General features: G+C 40.2%; 1 protein-coding gene across 4 annotated transcripts in view; it reads left to right on the top strand.

Annotated features, from left to right (window-relative positions):
- The window catches only part of LOC138247579 (toll-like receptor 6), a 90,938-nt gene extending 77,679 nt beyond the window's left edge, over positions 1-13,259 (top strand). For 2 of the 4 annotated variants that reach the window (XM_069202104.1, XM_069202105.1), the window contains exon 2: positions 7,994-13,213. In XM_069202104.1, the coding sequence (XP_069058205.1) occupies positions 8,050-10,458 (2,409 nt within the window). In that variant the 5' untranslated portion in view covers positions 7,994-8,049 and the 3' untranslated portion in view covers positions 10,459-13,213. Of the gene's footprint in view, positions 1-7,993 lie in introns of all 4 variants that reach the window. The other 2 variants (XR_011194586.1, XR_011194585.1) reach the window with 2 other exon arrangements.
- Positions 13,260-16,587: the final 3,328 nt, after the last annotated feature.

The raw sequence follows: 16,587 nt of genomic DNA, 5'->3' as shown, positions 1-16,587 counted from the left end.
TCGACCCAGGAGCTACATGTTCCACTGCCAGAACAGCTGAAGTACCAAATTTGCCCCTTTCTGGAAAGAGAATCCAGGATGTAGGAGCTGCAAATAAACAATTGACAAACCCTGTAACAGAGTATGTCCAGCACCAATTTGTGGTCTGTGATTTAAGTCCTGTAAGCTTACTAGGATGTGATCTGCAGCATAAGATCAATTGTTCCGTTAGCTGCATACCCATAAGAATAGCGATTCAGACACATGAGTAAGATGTGCCCTGTAAAATTGTATAGCAGTACTGGGTGTCACATTGTACCCAGTACTGACATGTAATATTTGCCCAAAGTTTTAAAGAAATGGTGACAACAGAAGTTTGGAATTTTTCAGGAAAAGAGTTGGGACTCATCAAAGGAGTTGAGCCTATTAAAATAACAGTGAAGCCAAGTACTGTGTATCCAAAAACACCCCTGTACAATGTCACCAGAGACATTTGGTGGAATTACCTCTTTGATTAATTGTTTGATTGAGTAGGGTATCTTAAAAGAGATATTGGGAAGTCCATGTAACTCACCTATTTTAGGATTGCAGAAGCCCAATGGAAAGTACTGCATAGTTCAAGACCAGAAAAAAGTGAACAAGACTGTTGTTCCATGTTGTCCCGTATTACTGAATCTAGCAGTAATTTTATTTCAGATTTCCTGCGAAGCAGAATGGTTTACTGTAATTGACCTTTGCCAAGTATTTTTTTCCATACCATTACACAAAGGAACTAAATTTATTTTTGTGTTCAAATTCGGCAGCCATGTTTTGGCATGGTGCCAAACTCCACAAGGATATACTGAGCAAAGTTGGATCAGATCAGGATGTGTTAAGAGAATTGAAGATGATGTTTGGGTTTCAAGTGATAGAGAGCAGTGTTACCCAACAGTTTATTGTCTCCTATGGCAAGACATTATCACACAAAGGTAGAGATGCAATGATCAAAGCATTCAGACAAAGTTGGTTTATCCCTAGGTTGAGAGTGGCTGCTAAAGCCACATGTCACAAATGTGTCACATGCCAACAGATGAATGTAGGAAAACACACAGTTATTACAAGGAGTCATGCTGGTAGATCAGGAGGACCACTCAACAGAATGGAGCTGGATTTTATCAAACTGCCAGTGTGCAATGGACTGAGATATGTCTTAGTCAGTGTAAGCATTTTCTCCCACTGGGTCAAAGCGTATCCCACTCGGAGACATGTTAGTCTCACAGTAGCAAAGCTATTACTTAGAGAGTTGATTCCACATTTCGGCTTTCCAATTTCTCTAGAATCAGACCAAGGAACTCATTTCAACAGTGAGGTCCTAAAAATGTTGTGTGCAGCATTACAAGTTGAGCGAAGACAGCATTGCAGCTATAGACCAGAAGCTTCAGGACTGGTAGAACAGATTATTGGAACTTTGAAGTCCGAATTGGTGAAAATATGTGCATCCACAACACTGAAATGGCCAGATGCATTGCCTCTTGTTTTGATGAGTATGTGCAGCACACCTGACAGAAAGACAGGATTGTCTCCACATGAGATTATCTTTGGGAAAGTCGTGAGATTGCTAGCAGTGCCTGCAAATGCGCTTGTGAACATTACGGATGACTTAGTGCTGGAATATTTGAACGGACTGGCTGACATGGTGCGTTCTTTGTTCCATCAGGTTGGAGATGCTACTGTACAACCACAGCAGAAACTGTGTCATGACCTATGTCCTGGCGGGTCTTGATTAAACAACTTGTAAGGAAAATGTATTTGCAACGTGTTGGAAAGGCCCTCACGGGTGGTCCTAGTGACAGCTTCAGCTGTGAGATATGTTGGTCTCCCGAACTGAGGGCATGGAGACATATTAATAAAGTTCTAAGTCCCCTACATGAAACAGCACCTGTTCTAGCTGTTGGGGTTGGACAAGTGACTGCTACAGCAAGGCCTGATGGGGTTCTGAGTGAGTCAACAACAGTGAATGGTGCAGTTGACATTATGATAGCTTGGATGCTGACTAAGGACAAATTGCTGTAAGTAATAGAGCTGTACTTGGAGACAACTGACATAAAGAGAAAACTGTTATTGCTCTACACTATTGTTGAAGAAATTGAAGAGTCGACTCAAAGTGACAGTGATACTGAGAGTTGATTAAACAGAAGGTCAAAGCAACAAAGAGTGCCAAGCCGAAAGTACTCAGCGCCTGAAGGGACATATTTTTCTGCTGATGACTGGGAAGAGGAGTTGCTACTTTTTGTGTTAACAATTCGAATCCAGTTGAACATTCTTGAGATTGAAATTGCATTAGAGCTGAACTTTGAAATCTCATTGTCAATGGATGGAAAAGGCATTAAGGGGGTTATTCCAACTTTGGAGGAGGTGGTAATCCGTCCCAAATGTGACGGATTTACCACCAGCCGTATTACGAGTTCCATAGGATATAATGGACTCGTAATACGGCTGGTGGTATATCCGTCACTTTACTGTCACTTTTGGGACGGATTACCACTTCCTCCAAAGTTGGAATAACCCCCTAAATTTTGTAAGTGATTATTAGTGATTACGAACTGTGCTTTTATTGGAGACATTAGAACTTTTAGTAGAAGCTTTTTGAACATTTGCAAGAAGAGAAGACTCTTGATGAACTTTCTAGAAGATCAACACATTTTTTGAATAATTGCATTTGAAGAAACTGATTTTTTTTTTGCTTAGCTCACAAATAAAAAGAACTCAAAAGAGACAGTGCCACTTTGCATTTTTGATTTTTGAATTCAGATTTTTGGTCTGGAATTAGAGAATTCATGGAGTAAAATCGCAATAGAGGTAGTAAATGTAAATACATATGTATAGATTTAACAGTACTGACAGTTATGATCATATCATTGCTCATAGGTTTGAGTTTGCTTGTAGCAAATAATTCAGAAACGTTTGCACCCACGCATGTACCGAATTTAGCAAATGTCATTGCAGATCAGAACACACTTTATAGTGCTGAGAAGTATTTACACAGTGATGGTTCCAGAGGTGATTTATCAGCAAATGTGTATTATAAATTATTGTATGAATATGTAGATACCATGGAAACTAGATATTGCTTTGTATGCACACAGTTGCATTCATCATTAAGTGAGGGAACCACATATCACAACTTACCCTTAATCTATGGAATTTCCTGTATTTTGTTATTAACACTGTTTTAGCAGCAGAGGTATTATCAGTACCTCCATTCAAATTATGATTTGGTGTTTTCAATTGTCCCCATCATGAAATATTTGAGTAACATTGCAAAAGCAATGAATATTAACAATGTGGAAGTTTTCTTTGCACCTACATTGACATTTGGGACAATATATGCACACCAGATCAATTAAACCTGTATCCTTAGTTCAGTAGAGAAGAAATTAATTGGGCAAGTTGAGGAGAGACAAAGAGCAATGAAAGCAAAGATAGAAGAGGGAGTAGTTTTACAGGAACTAAGAAAAAGATCCAAAATATACAGTGTCTGGAAATCAAGGATTTCTGGGTATAGATTGGCAACATGTAGGGAAGATATGTATATATAGGCCTAGATCAAATACTAACACACATTTTGTAGGTACTAGTGAGTGTAGACATGTATTTTTGTTTACAATTATTTGGACTTTAATGCTGAATGGTCAATACCCCACTATACCAGGTGTTTATTCCATAAATGGAAAGAACGCATATTACAAGCTATCGAAAGGTTGGTATTGTACATGTTACACTGGAGTAGTTTTTGCAAAGATTTATCATGCTGAACATTTTAATGATCCAATAGGGAGCAATATATTAAACTCCAGAGTCAAAAGAGGAGCTAGTGCCTCAGAGATTGTAGGAGGCATTTGTGGTGACATAATTCCATCAATAGGTGTGATCTTGAATGACTTCAAGATTAGAAAGTTGTCAACAATAGTAGACAACAATAGTAGATAAGTTTTCTACAGACACCGCAGGTGCCATATTGTTAATAAACACAGACATGGTTGCTGTGAGATCAATGGTTTTGCAAAATATCCTTGCATTAGACTTCCTCCTCACTAAAGAGGGCAGAGTTTGCAAAATGTTAAATGCAAAATAATGTACAACAGTGCTACAAGTATAAACCCCGCAATAGTGAGGAGGCAAGAAAGTACATTGCAAACATTACTGACTTGATACAGGGCCGGAAATGATTGTCAGCAACAGGTGTATGGGAAGCTATAGGTAGTAGTTTTTCAGTCATTGAAGTGGTTTGGAAGCTTGGGAAGAGGTATTGTGGGAATGATGTTGACACCCTTATTGATCCTGGTTAAAACGTTCATTGAATGTATTGTTATAATTATTTTGTGTTATCCTAAGTGAGGCCTGTTGAAGCTTGAATTTTGTGACTATGCAGGAAATGTTGATTTATTTTCTTAACATGAGTTTTCTTTCAGACTACGTTCCCATGAAAAGACTTGATTTTGGTAATAGTCCCTATTGTTTAGACATAGAAAGAATGTATCGTAGTGTCCTTGAGAGCAGGACATTGTGGAACATGGACTGACATTGTATACAATTGTTTCAAACTTACATGAAGTCACACAGATGGAAGATTTTCCCATGACAGACTTGGGAAAAGATGTAGACGTTTCAACTTGGAATCATGTGTTTGATTATTATTGGATGATGCCGTTTCAGCGTAACATGAACTGAGATCATTGGTGAATCAGAATGTTTTATGAAATTTAAAATACTGTTGACCAGCTGGACTTGGGGGCAGATCTCTGGAGTTCTATATCCAATGCTGATGAAGAGTTCCCATATGCTGTGCCCCCTTGGAAAGGTATCTTCCTCTCTGCCTTTGCCCTTTGAGACTTAGAAAACGTTTCAAATCCCCCTCAGAAAACTCTTGATTGAGCTTCTGGCATGCTGACGCTTTCCCTTTTTATCTATCTTTTGCTCACCATAGCTAGTAACCTTCCGTCCTAGATTTTTTTTTTTCCAAATTCTTTTTGTCCTTTTTGTGCTTTTGTTTTTTGTCCGCATGTGTTCCGCTCCACCTTATTTCGTTAGTTGTATGGTTTCTCAGTGCCCAGCAAAAATGTATGACTCTGCTAAATTCAATTGATTGATGATTGCTAATCCTGAGCAATGCTTAATTTCTGTATCTCGAATATTTATTTTATTGCTATGTATTGTTCTTCTTTAATGTTTATATTATTAATGCTAGTTCATCTGAACTTATTTCCTAGCCTCAGACAACACTTGGCGATTATGTATCCTTGTAATTTGGGGCCAGATGTAGGTGGAAAGCAAATTGCGAGTTGCAAATTGCGAGTCCTTCCGACTCTCAATTTGCAACTCGCAATTTGCTATGCAGAAAGGTTTCTGCGACTCGCTATGGGGTCGCAAAGACCCACTTCATTGATATTAATGAGGTGGGTCGCAGTTTGCGACCCCATAGCGAGTCTGGGCACTCACGGGGATGGTGGCCTGCTGGAGACAGCAGACCACCATGTCCATGACTGCTTTTAAATAAAGCAGTTTTTTTTTCTTCTATCTGCAGCCCTTTTTTTTTAAACCACTGCCTGCTCTGAAAAAATAATTTTGTGATCATTCACAAAGGGGAAGGGGTCCCATAGGGACCCCTTCCCGTTTGCGAATGAGTTACCATCCACTTCAAGTGGATGGTAACTGCGAGTTGATTTGCGACCGCTTCTGCGGTCGCAAATCAACTTACATCGCGGTGCAAGTCGCAAATAGGAAGGGAACACCCCTTCCTATTTGCGAGTCGGAAACGCATTTTGCGAGTCGGTTCCGACTCGCAAAATGTGTTTCTGCATCGCGTGCGGGCATTAGCGCCTCGCAAACTGCGTTTTTCGCCGTTTGCGAGGCGCTAATGCCTTGCTACAGCTGGCCCTTGGTCTTGCATATTATCTATAAGACTCTGAGTTTGAGTTTGTAATAAATCCATTAAATGTATTCTTGACTGGAGTTTTCCTTCTGTGGCCACCTTGTTCATGGTGTTTAATAATAGAGTTTGTATTGAAATTGTGTTAATGGTGCTACCATGCCACTTACTGGGTCCAAAGATTCATCAATCTCGAAGGGTGTTGATTCTTGGGAAGAATGAAAATGCTCTAGCACTAGAAATCCTGTAAAAGGCTGGATCATGTTTTCTAGTTATCACTAGTTTCTTACACTGATCATGCGGCTGGGGCTACAACTGAGCACCACTTTACATCTATAACTGATGATGACCTAAATGTCTGAACCCAAGAAGATTGTGCCATTAGTCCCTTAATTTATGATTGTTTCAAATTCCTAGAAAATGTTAATAATTAAAAATGTAGCAAATGAAACAATGTTTACTGATACAAATGTTATCTATGTTTTATTTAAAAAATATAAACTTGTTTAATGTTGTTGTCAGTAGTGGTAGTTTAGTGACTCCTTACAATATATTACTATTGGGTGTTTGTATAGAACAGCATTCTCTAGTTACTTGGCTTTTTGTACAGACTTTAGTCTGTGATTATCATTCTTCCATCAGGTTTCTCCCCTGTGGTATTCCTACGTATGGATGGTGGGAATTGAATTCTTCTGCTTGCTCTGTGTGGCTAGAGCAAGCTGTTCAATATAGATATTTACATTAGCTGTTCTACTCCAACGCTTATGGCTACAGGCAGTAAGTGAGGGTCTTGTGTTCTGATTTAATTTTGATTGGTATATCTTTCAGTCTTTGCTTTTGATCCTGGGTACCAGCTATCACACTTCTAAGTTGAGTCCTACTCATTGTCTTGCTCCTGTGCTTCACTGACCTTGGTCTTTCAATTCCCATTTAACCTCACCTAAAAACTGGACTTAACCTTCTAATTCCATCCCCTGATGTTTCTAATTTGGGATGTTGAAAATTGCTCTGCTAAGGAAGCTGTAGAGATGTAGGACCCTGAGAAACCTGTTTCACAGGGTATTGTTCAAGCATGACACAGGATGATGATTTGTCAAATTTTGAATTCTTGGTATTTATCTTAGGTAGGGTTAGAATACTTCGTCTGTGCTCTGTATAGTATCATCATTGTGGGGAATTTTGAAGCGTGGCTTCTCTATACACAGATATTTGGAAGTCAGATATTTTGCAAACCTGTAATAACAGAGAATGTGATTGGAATGTGAGGGGGAGTATTTTTTTGAGCTACGAATCAGGTCTGAGATTGTTGATATACATGTACATGGCATGTGTATGCACTCCACTATGTATGTAAGGTGGTTGACGTGTGGAAATATGTGGTTGTGCTGTTATATCTTATGTTGGGAAGATTGTTTTTTGGTGGATAAAATGAAGGGAATGGAAGGAAAGTGCAGGTATTATTGTTTTGTGAAGGACATCATGATGTGGTATGGTGTTGAGGTTGCTTGAGATTGAAACGTGTGAGGAGTTATTAGGTGTCTATTGGGGAGTGTTCCTTTTGGCAGGAGGCAGCTTCAAGTGGTCAGAGCACTGTAGATAAAGGGTGTACATCAAAAACGATGCATGAAGTGCCTCTATGTGTGGGTTCCAGATGCACTGTTATTTGATGTGAGGTTGTGCTTTATGATCATCGAGTTAAGGTAAATACAACAATTTTGGTGGTCAGTGAGATAGAGGTATCATGTTTTTCGAGTTTGAATATTGGGAGAGTAGCATTGTGTGTGTGTACATATGTGCATTCATGTGTGAATATGTAGTGCAGGTATTTAGGTATGCATAGGATTGAGGTAATTCATTTTCTCAGCAGCAATTTGCTGTTGGTATGTTGGAATGTGCGTTCTGAGAAGGACTGAGTCCAGCAGTGTTGTCTCTGGGTGATTTGGTATTATGTAGATAGACTTAGTGTGAGTTGAGGTTTTATGATTTGTTTAGTGTAGTGATTTAAACAAAATAGGACAATATACAGAATTCATAACATTCATACTGTTTAAGTAATACTACACCAAGTAATAATTTCAACATGTTTACTTTTATTTTTTTCTGTAGGAAATACAGATGAATACTTAATATAGAAAATCAAATCAGCTTTGCAAGAGTCAACCATGGAGCAAATCGTATGCATTGCTGCAAAAGTCTTTCTGATTATGTTGATGCTTCTTTGCGCATTCTCTGAAAGAGAAGAATTTGTTGCCAACTTCTCAGGGAGACAACTTCGAAATGTGCCTCAGGACCTGCCATCACGGACCATAGCCCTTCATTTATCACAGAATAACATATCTGCACTTCTATTCTCGGATGTCAGTTATATGCCTGGTCTCAAATTCATAAATATTTCTTATAATTTCATTGAAGAACTTGACTTAGGCATTTTTGCACTGAACAAAGACTTGCAATACTTGGATATCTCTCACAACAGCTTGCGGAGTTTTACCTGCAGTTCTATTCATGCTGTTCAGCACCTGAAATATTTGGATTTTTCCTATAACAAGTTTAGAACTATGAGCCTCTGTAAGGAATTACATTTTCTATCAAGGTTGAAATATTTGCGTTTGAGTGCAACAGAGATACATAAATCAGATTTTGATGCAATCAGTTCTTTGGAACTGGAAACTCTCTATTTAGGGTTAGAGGATCTCTCTAGCTACGAACGGGGAAGCCTCCAAGCTGTAACCACAAAGAAGCTCCACATTGCTGTCCCAAAAGGTGTGGCTTCACTGCTCCCTTTGCTGGATGCCTTCACCACTTCCCAAACATTAGAGCTCTCAAATATTAGATGTGATACCCCATGTGAGTATCCAACAACATCAATTTCACAGATCAACAAATTATCTAGGATAAAAACTCTAATTTTCAGCAACCTCACAATGTCTTTTGCTAATGTTGGAACTATCCTGCAATCTATTTTTAATTCCTCAGTGGAATATTTATATATCTATTCCTTAACATTGGTGCATAAATATTTGTATTTCAAATTTGACTTCTCTAACAGTGTATTGAAGAAACTGGCAATGAAGCACATTTCTAAGAAAGTTTTTCTATATCATGGCATTTATCCCAATAGAATGTATTCAGAGATGGTTGTCGAGGACTTTACATTATCAGACTCAGACATTGTTCACCTCCCCTGTCCACCAGAAACCAATATATTCCATGTTTTAGATGTTTCTGAAAACAGAATCACTGACGTCATTTTTCAAAACTGTAGTAGCTTGGTTCATTTGGAAACACTGAATTTACGAAGGAACAAGTTAGAAGAGCTGGCTAAGGTGAGCTCAATGACCAGCAGTATGATATCTTTATCAGTTTTGGACATAAGTGAGAATCTCTTATACTATGAGAATGGCAGAAAATGTTACTGGCCAGTGACATTGGTCGCACTAAACATGTCATCAAGTGGTCTAACCGATTCAGTTTTTGAATGTCTGCCCATAAAAATCAAATTGCTTAATTTGCAAAACAATCAAATTACAAGCATCCCAAAAGCTGTGAGACTTTTTACATACTTAGAGGAACTGAATATTGCATTCAACCGGCTAACAGATCTCCCAGACTGCAGCAGGTTTAGTAGCCTAGTGATACTGAACGTGGAAATGAATTCTATTTTCTCTCCATCATTCGAATCCTCACACAATTGTATGAATGTCAAAACAATATATGCTGGAAACAATCCATTTGTCTGCCACTGCGATTTGAGAGACTTCATTAATCAAGGAAACATAGCACCTGACAGGTTGAGTGGCTGGCTGAACTCTTACAAATGTCAATATCCAGACGGTGTCAGGGGAACTTTACTAAAAGATTTTCATTTATCAGAGTTATCCTGCAATACTACTCTTTTGATTGTTACCATTCTTACCAGTACAGTGGTCCTAATACTCTGCCTGTGTTTCCTGTGTAGATTTTTCAATGTGCCCTGGTATATAAGGATGCTGTGGCAGTGGATGCGGACCAAGTATCGAACAAAAAAGATGACCACCCAAGATCTTGAAAGGGACTTGCTTTTTCACGCTTTTGTCTCCTATAGTGAACATGATTCAGATTGGGTCAAAAACTGCCTTCTACCTAACCTACAAAAAGAGGATGGTTCTATACGGATTTGTCAACATGAGAGGCATTTCATTCCAGGAAAAGGCATCATCGAAAATATAATTAACTGCATTGAAAAAAGTTACAAATCCATTTTTGTTTTGTCTCCAAATTTTGTGCAAAGTGAATGGTGCCATTATGAGCTATACTTTGCCCATCACAGATTATTTCATGAAAATTCTGATTCCTTGATCTTGATACTATTGGAACCCATTCCACAGCATCTTATACCGGCCAGATATCACAAACTGAAGGCGCTCATGGCATGTAGATCCTATTTGGAGTGGCCTATGGAGAAAAGCAAACATGGGCTCTTCTGGACCAACCTTAAGGAGGCCATAAAAGTCAAAATTCCTACATCTGAGCAAGCAGTAGAAAACCCTTTACACTGCAACCAAATAGACGAGCTGGAATTAGACAGCTGACTTGCATGGTGCTAATCTAGACGAGGCGTCCTGCAATAATTTGTTTCAACTTTGACATTCTTGTTGCCTACACAGGGCATTAACAATGTTTGTGTTATTTGTTTCATTGTTTTGATTGTAATATATAATTTTCCATGGAGGAGGACAGGGTGAGTGGGTTGGGGCATACCCAGCTTCCTTAACCATCACTGCCACAGTCTCCAAAAGAAATGCTGGACCTAGCTCATCAAAACTCATGAGGCAGGTGTAGCACATAAAAGCAGTGACTCCATTTAATCATACTATTTCAGTAATCAGGGCATCACTAGGAGCATAATGTGATCCATTTTAGTCTTGCTTTTGCTGACTATGAACATTGTTGTGCTTGAATAGCGGAGATGTATCCAGGGTATATCAGGGTATAAGGCATCAGAGGCTTACCAGCTTATAGGTAAAGTTGGGGGCAGATTCATGGAAGAGGGTCATGTAGATGCAATAGCTATAGTGTCACATGCCACCATGTCAGGGATGGCACATTGTACCAGTCTTGGCTTTTTAGCCAACACCACTTTTTGAGGTGGAATTTGTTTTGCCCATATTTATAATGGTGAAAAGCAAAGCACAAGCCCCAGAATTCAAAGAACTGTGGGTTAAGAAGACAAGATAGACTGAAGGATACATGGCAACGGAAAATCCGCAAATACAAAGAAAAGAGAGAAAGGGTTGTATCTAAGAGACGCAAGGAAGAAGGGGAAGAGGAGATGGCCAGTGTTCAGAGCATCGCTGGGGGGAGGTAAAAGCTAGACGATGAAATAACAGTTTAAAACTAGATCTACTGCTCAGTACACATTGTAAAATTGTTTAAGAGGGACACACTCAGGCCCTCATTATGAACACGGTGGTAACAATCACCATGTTCATGCTGGCGGTCAAAACACTGACCGCCAGTGTCCCCGGATCCCCTCCCGCCGGCCCACAGGAAGGCCTCGCCGGGTGGAGCCGCCGCCAATGCCTCTGTGCGGCTGGTGCAGCTGCACCCGTCGCGCAGATCACTGCACGAAAATCGGGCAGTGACCTGCGCGACGGGGCACTGCACGGGGCCCCTGCACTGACCATGCAAAGTGCATGGGCAGTGCAGGGGCACCCCCTCCGCCAGCCTTTCAGGCGGGAGGATTCAGAAACATTATCCGAGGGGTAGCACGGCTGCCCTGTTGGATGATGTTTCCACCTGCCGCCAGGCTGCCTGACGGAGGAAGCCTGGCAGTGAGTGAGGGCTGTCGATGGCAGCCCTCACTGTGTTCATTATGTGGCAGGTTGGCCCGCCAACGCCGGGCCAACCCGCCATGTTCATAATGACCACCTAAGTGTTTGATCCCACCTACACAAATGCTTGCCACTGTTGTGGTTGACGTGTAACCGAGGGCAGCCTGTTAACTCTCTGTCATGGGCGGCTGCCTCTCGAGGGCATAAGAGGTGTTGACATGCCAAAACGGGGGAGAAGGAGAAGGAAATTCCAGCAGCTTAACAAAAAGAGCAAACAGATGCTTAGGGTGTTTTTTTTGGTGTGAGGGATTGGTGCAGCCCTGCACATGCACCGGTCAAAGAATCCTTGCCCTGGAGGCACAAACCAGGGCAGTGACATCATGGTGATGGGTGAGGCAAAATTTCTCAGTCTGTAAGAGACTTATTAGCAAAGTGAAGTTAAAATCAGACTATAAAATACATTATTTGACACAATTTTTAAAGAATGTTCAAGGAGTTGAACCCGCCTCATCAAATGTATCTTAATGTCGCTTGATGGGATTGCTCCTTCACTGCAATCCCTATTTGAGCTCTACCAAGAGTGCAGGTGTGTAGTGCCAGAGATTAAATTGGGTGGTGCCAGTGGTAATATGGGCGGCATAAACAATTTAGGCACCTGCACTAATTTTGTTTTAACACATTAAGCACTGGATATTATTATTATTTATAAGCAATTAATTTACTTATAAGACAATCTTCTATTTCTACTGAGTAAGCTAGTGCCATCATCATGCACTGCTAATTTAGTAAAAGTAAACCACCCATGACTACAGGAACAATCCCATCACCAGTTGATGGATGTTTTATAGTTTGCAGTCGCCTACTTTAAATATAAAATATACACTCACTCGAAAACGTGAAATGGAAAGTGCAGCTGAATGCTGTTTCTAAGTCCAAAATGGGAAATCTAAGCACAGATGGGAGTAACAAAAGCAGAACAGAGATATGCATGTTTTTCATTTAACGTACATCTGGAAAGTTACGGCCCGCCATTTTCAAATTTCCCCAGCTGCCACTGCGCTTGGTTATATGTTTCTGGACCCAGCAACATTGTGGGGCAGATGCAAATGGAATCAACAGAAGACATCTCCCTGCAATTGCTTATGTAGAACTAGCCAGGAAACGAAGCAGCTTGAAAGACGATACATTTGCAATGTATTCTTGACAACATAGTATGCAAGACTTTGTCTGTTTCTTCGAATGCGTTCATTCTTTGCTTATCGCTTTGTTGTGATGCTTGTTGAAAGATATGTAACTATTTAACATTAGGTGGCTACAAGTATTAGAGAGGCATTAAACGAGTGTTTGCATGGGGCACAGCCATGAGTAAAAGAAATGTCTGCTGCTCTTCAGAGATGCCAGTCAGTCCACTGGTTAGTGCATACGGACGCCGCACAAGAAGTGGAAGTAGATCCGTTTCTGAGTCACGTGGAATGAGATCAATTTCTGGAATGCTGATTTTTTGTGTGTTATGTACTATAAAATAAACAATAAAAACCTGCCTGCATAGTATGAACCATAACACCAACACTGATTATACAGTGATATGAAAAGTAGTTTCAAAAGGCACCTCTCACGTAGGATTATGTGCATGGAAGAAAGCAATAACAGACCCCTGTGGAGCTCACCTTCAACCAAGAAGTAATAATGCCCCGGAAGTTGTACCAGAGCTACCAGCAAGTTAAGTGGCGGAAGCATGTTTTTGTGCTAGTGAACCAAAAGTTCCTTTGCGAGTGTGGCTGGTGAGTTTAGAAACTAGGGACACATTAAGAGTAGCACCAAACATTTGCAATATGTGAACCTTGAAAATAGCAGCCTGTATTAAGCATTCAAATGAAGCCTATTAATCTGAGTTTCTCCTAAGGAGTTGAGGGATCAAGTTGAAGTTGACAGAAATTCGTCCCTAACCCCCACCCCCCCCCCCACCCCTCCCCAATAACATTTTGCAAAAATGGGTCACATTGTCCATTTTACAGCACAATTTTCACCTAAATTGGCTAAGAACCCGCATTTTCTGAAGGAGCACACAATATATTGCACAACTTTCAAGATGTGCTGAGCAAGCCTGATCCTCCCCAGGGTCTTTGGGGATACATGCACCCACCTTAAGAGAATGCTGAACCTTTGTTTCCAGAAAGGTTTATCATCAGCACAATTTTCCCATAACATTGCTAAAAACCCATAGTATGGAACATTTGGGTCTGCAATTTCACATGGTGTTTCAAATTTAAGAATGTATCTAGCATCTTAATTCACCTCTTGATCCTACTTCTGGATTCTTGGATCCTCGTTGAGCTGTCCCATTGCACCTCTATTCTGACGTATTAGCTATTACTGTCACTGGTCCACACCCAACCCTGTCAATGTACCTCAACCTTACCTTGATAACCCATCATGTGGAACTTCACAAGTCTTCCAAAGCACCTCTAACATAAGCTGAACTACCCTCTGCTTTTCCAGATATGAAAGTAAGACATAGTACCTCTGCCAAGGCATCACCATCTTACCATGATGGGAGCTATAGGATTCCAGTGTTGGTGCCACTTACATATATTTATTTATACCTGATCTGCTATTCCATTATTGGTAACTACATACATTTTCACAAAGTACTTCAATCATAATTTGCTTCCCCCCAATGAAATCCAGCAGTAGACTCAAAAAAGCTAATGTACCTCCATCCTGCCATGTGTGGGAGCTGAACCCCAGTATTTCACCGTACCCCAATATTTTGATCACCCCAACATTTACCACTAGCAGCTCAGCTTCTGCACCCTTGATCTTGTGATGAGTCACCACCCTCTTCTACATCAGGCCCAACAATTTAGCAGAGTAAATAAAATTAGTGACTGTGACCACTCAATAAATGAGTTCTAAATCAATAAAAAATTAATGGGTTTTATTACAAAATCTCAAAATAAGCAATACAAAGAAATGCAAATTATATGACCCAAAGACTCAGATACAGAGTACATAGTCAGAAATCAGAATTATTCTAAGCTCCAGTAACCAACAAAAATCATAAATGGAGTGGACAGAGTCCCAGGAGGAATGGGAAAGTAGTTTCACTATAACTGTCAAAAATCACAAGAGAAACCAACATGATCTCTAGTAAAAAGAGAACATCTTTCAATAAAAGGACAGAGTCCTGGGAGAAAAACGAAATGTCTCATGGCTTGCCCCCAAAACCAGGAGTTTTTACACTTATTTTATGAAAAGGTAATAAGCAAAAACTACAGCATGGCATGACCAGTGATAACACATATTGAGCAAATCACAACAATGATTCCATGACCGTACATATAACACAATTTAATTCCTCCGCAACAGTGTAGTCCCGAGATGAATAACACAATATGAACATTTTTTCAAACAACAACTCATACATTAGGATATACTAGCAGACCTGCATCAGGGCCTACAGCAAAAGTGTCCTTCAGAAGGATACATTCAGTACACAAAGTAAGTTTCATTCGCAATATATATTCTCTAAGAAAATTCACCAATTGCGTTAGACTGTCCTGTGATCTGCAAAGGCTATGGGAAGAGAAGACACAAAGGGGGACATTGATTGAAGGGGTAATAAGCAAGAGCAAGATGAACAGAACACCAAAACAACACCCATATTAATAATTTGGTGACTGCAAAAATAAAATGTGCCACAACTAAACTACATTAATAACACACTTCTAAACATCTAATAAAAATTGTTTCATGTGCATTCTCAATAATTCATTGGTTACAACTGAGTTGGTCATAAAAATCATTACTATTCAAAAATATTTTGACATCCAAAATTCCACTTTTAGAAAAAGGTTCGACACATGCTTCACCACCTGCCATTACATTGCTAATTCCCGCATAGAGCTCTGGAAGTGCATCTTCATATTGAGCAGTGGCACTGCTGGTTTTTTCAGAACTAGGACCCACAAATAGCTCTTTGTAAGGAGAAAGTCACAAAATAGATAGAATGGAACTTTGTGGAAAAGCAGGAAACCCTAACCAGAGCAGCCAATAGTGTACAGAAAGAACCACCAAGTTCTGCTGAGAGAAATTTCAGTTCGAAGAGACATATTTTACAACAAGATTTTAGGAATCATAGAATGAGTAAATGCTGACATAGACAGACCTGTAACTTTATTTGATGCCAACACGCCTCAATTTTGGATGCGATTTATAAATACATGTACAGGAATCCTGCAGTTTAATCACACCAGTTTATGTTGTGGACGATCTGCCCTATCTCCTGTACCTCTTTCCACCAGTTCTATAGTTTCTCACTGGCTCTCATGATCGACTGACAAAACTCATGTCTTCACAAGCTGGTGCTTCAGGGGTGGGTAGCAGGGTTTCTGATGTTAATGGGTTTCAGAACAGCAGAGGAAGTGACACAGGGAATCGTAATGTCTAACACACAGTGCACCCAGAATGACCTGCACGGGCAGCTGCTTGCAGACTATAGTGATATCCGCTTTGGACTGATTGGTGAGTACAGGCTTCTCTGCACTTGAAATAGCAGCAGATTGCCAAAGCAGGTGAAACAAATAGGGAACACCTTAGAGTCAGCACCGACCACCCAACACTTGGAGAGGAAAGCCATCAGCACAGGGTGGCCATAATTTAACCTGCTGGAGGCTGCAGGTAAGATTTTCTTACCCTGCCTGCTCCCATCCTACCCAACCACCAAATTTCCACACCACTGTTTGACCTGGAGTGGAAGCAGATTTATGTAGAAAAGACCTGTTGCACTGCAGGTGCCCTTCTCCTGTCTATGCTGGTTCTAATTCTTGGTGCCTGGCAACTTCTGTGCCCACGTTAATCTCAGCATTGGCTTCATTATTAGACAGG

This window comes from Pleurodeles waltl, chromosome 1_2 (genome assembly GCF_031143425.1).
Source record: "Pleurodeles waltl isolate 20211129_DDA chromosome 1_2, aPleWal1.hap1.20221129, whole genome shotgun sequence".
NCBI lineage: Eukaryota > Metazoa > Chordata > Amphibia > Caudata > Salamandridae > Pleurodeles > Pleurodeles waltl.
Note: the sequence above shows the minus strand (reverse complement) of the source record. Positions and strands in the feature narration are given on the sequence as shown.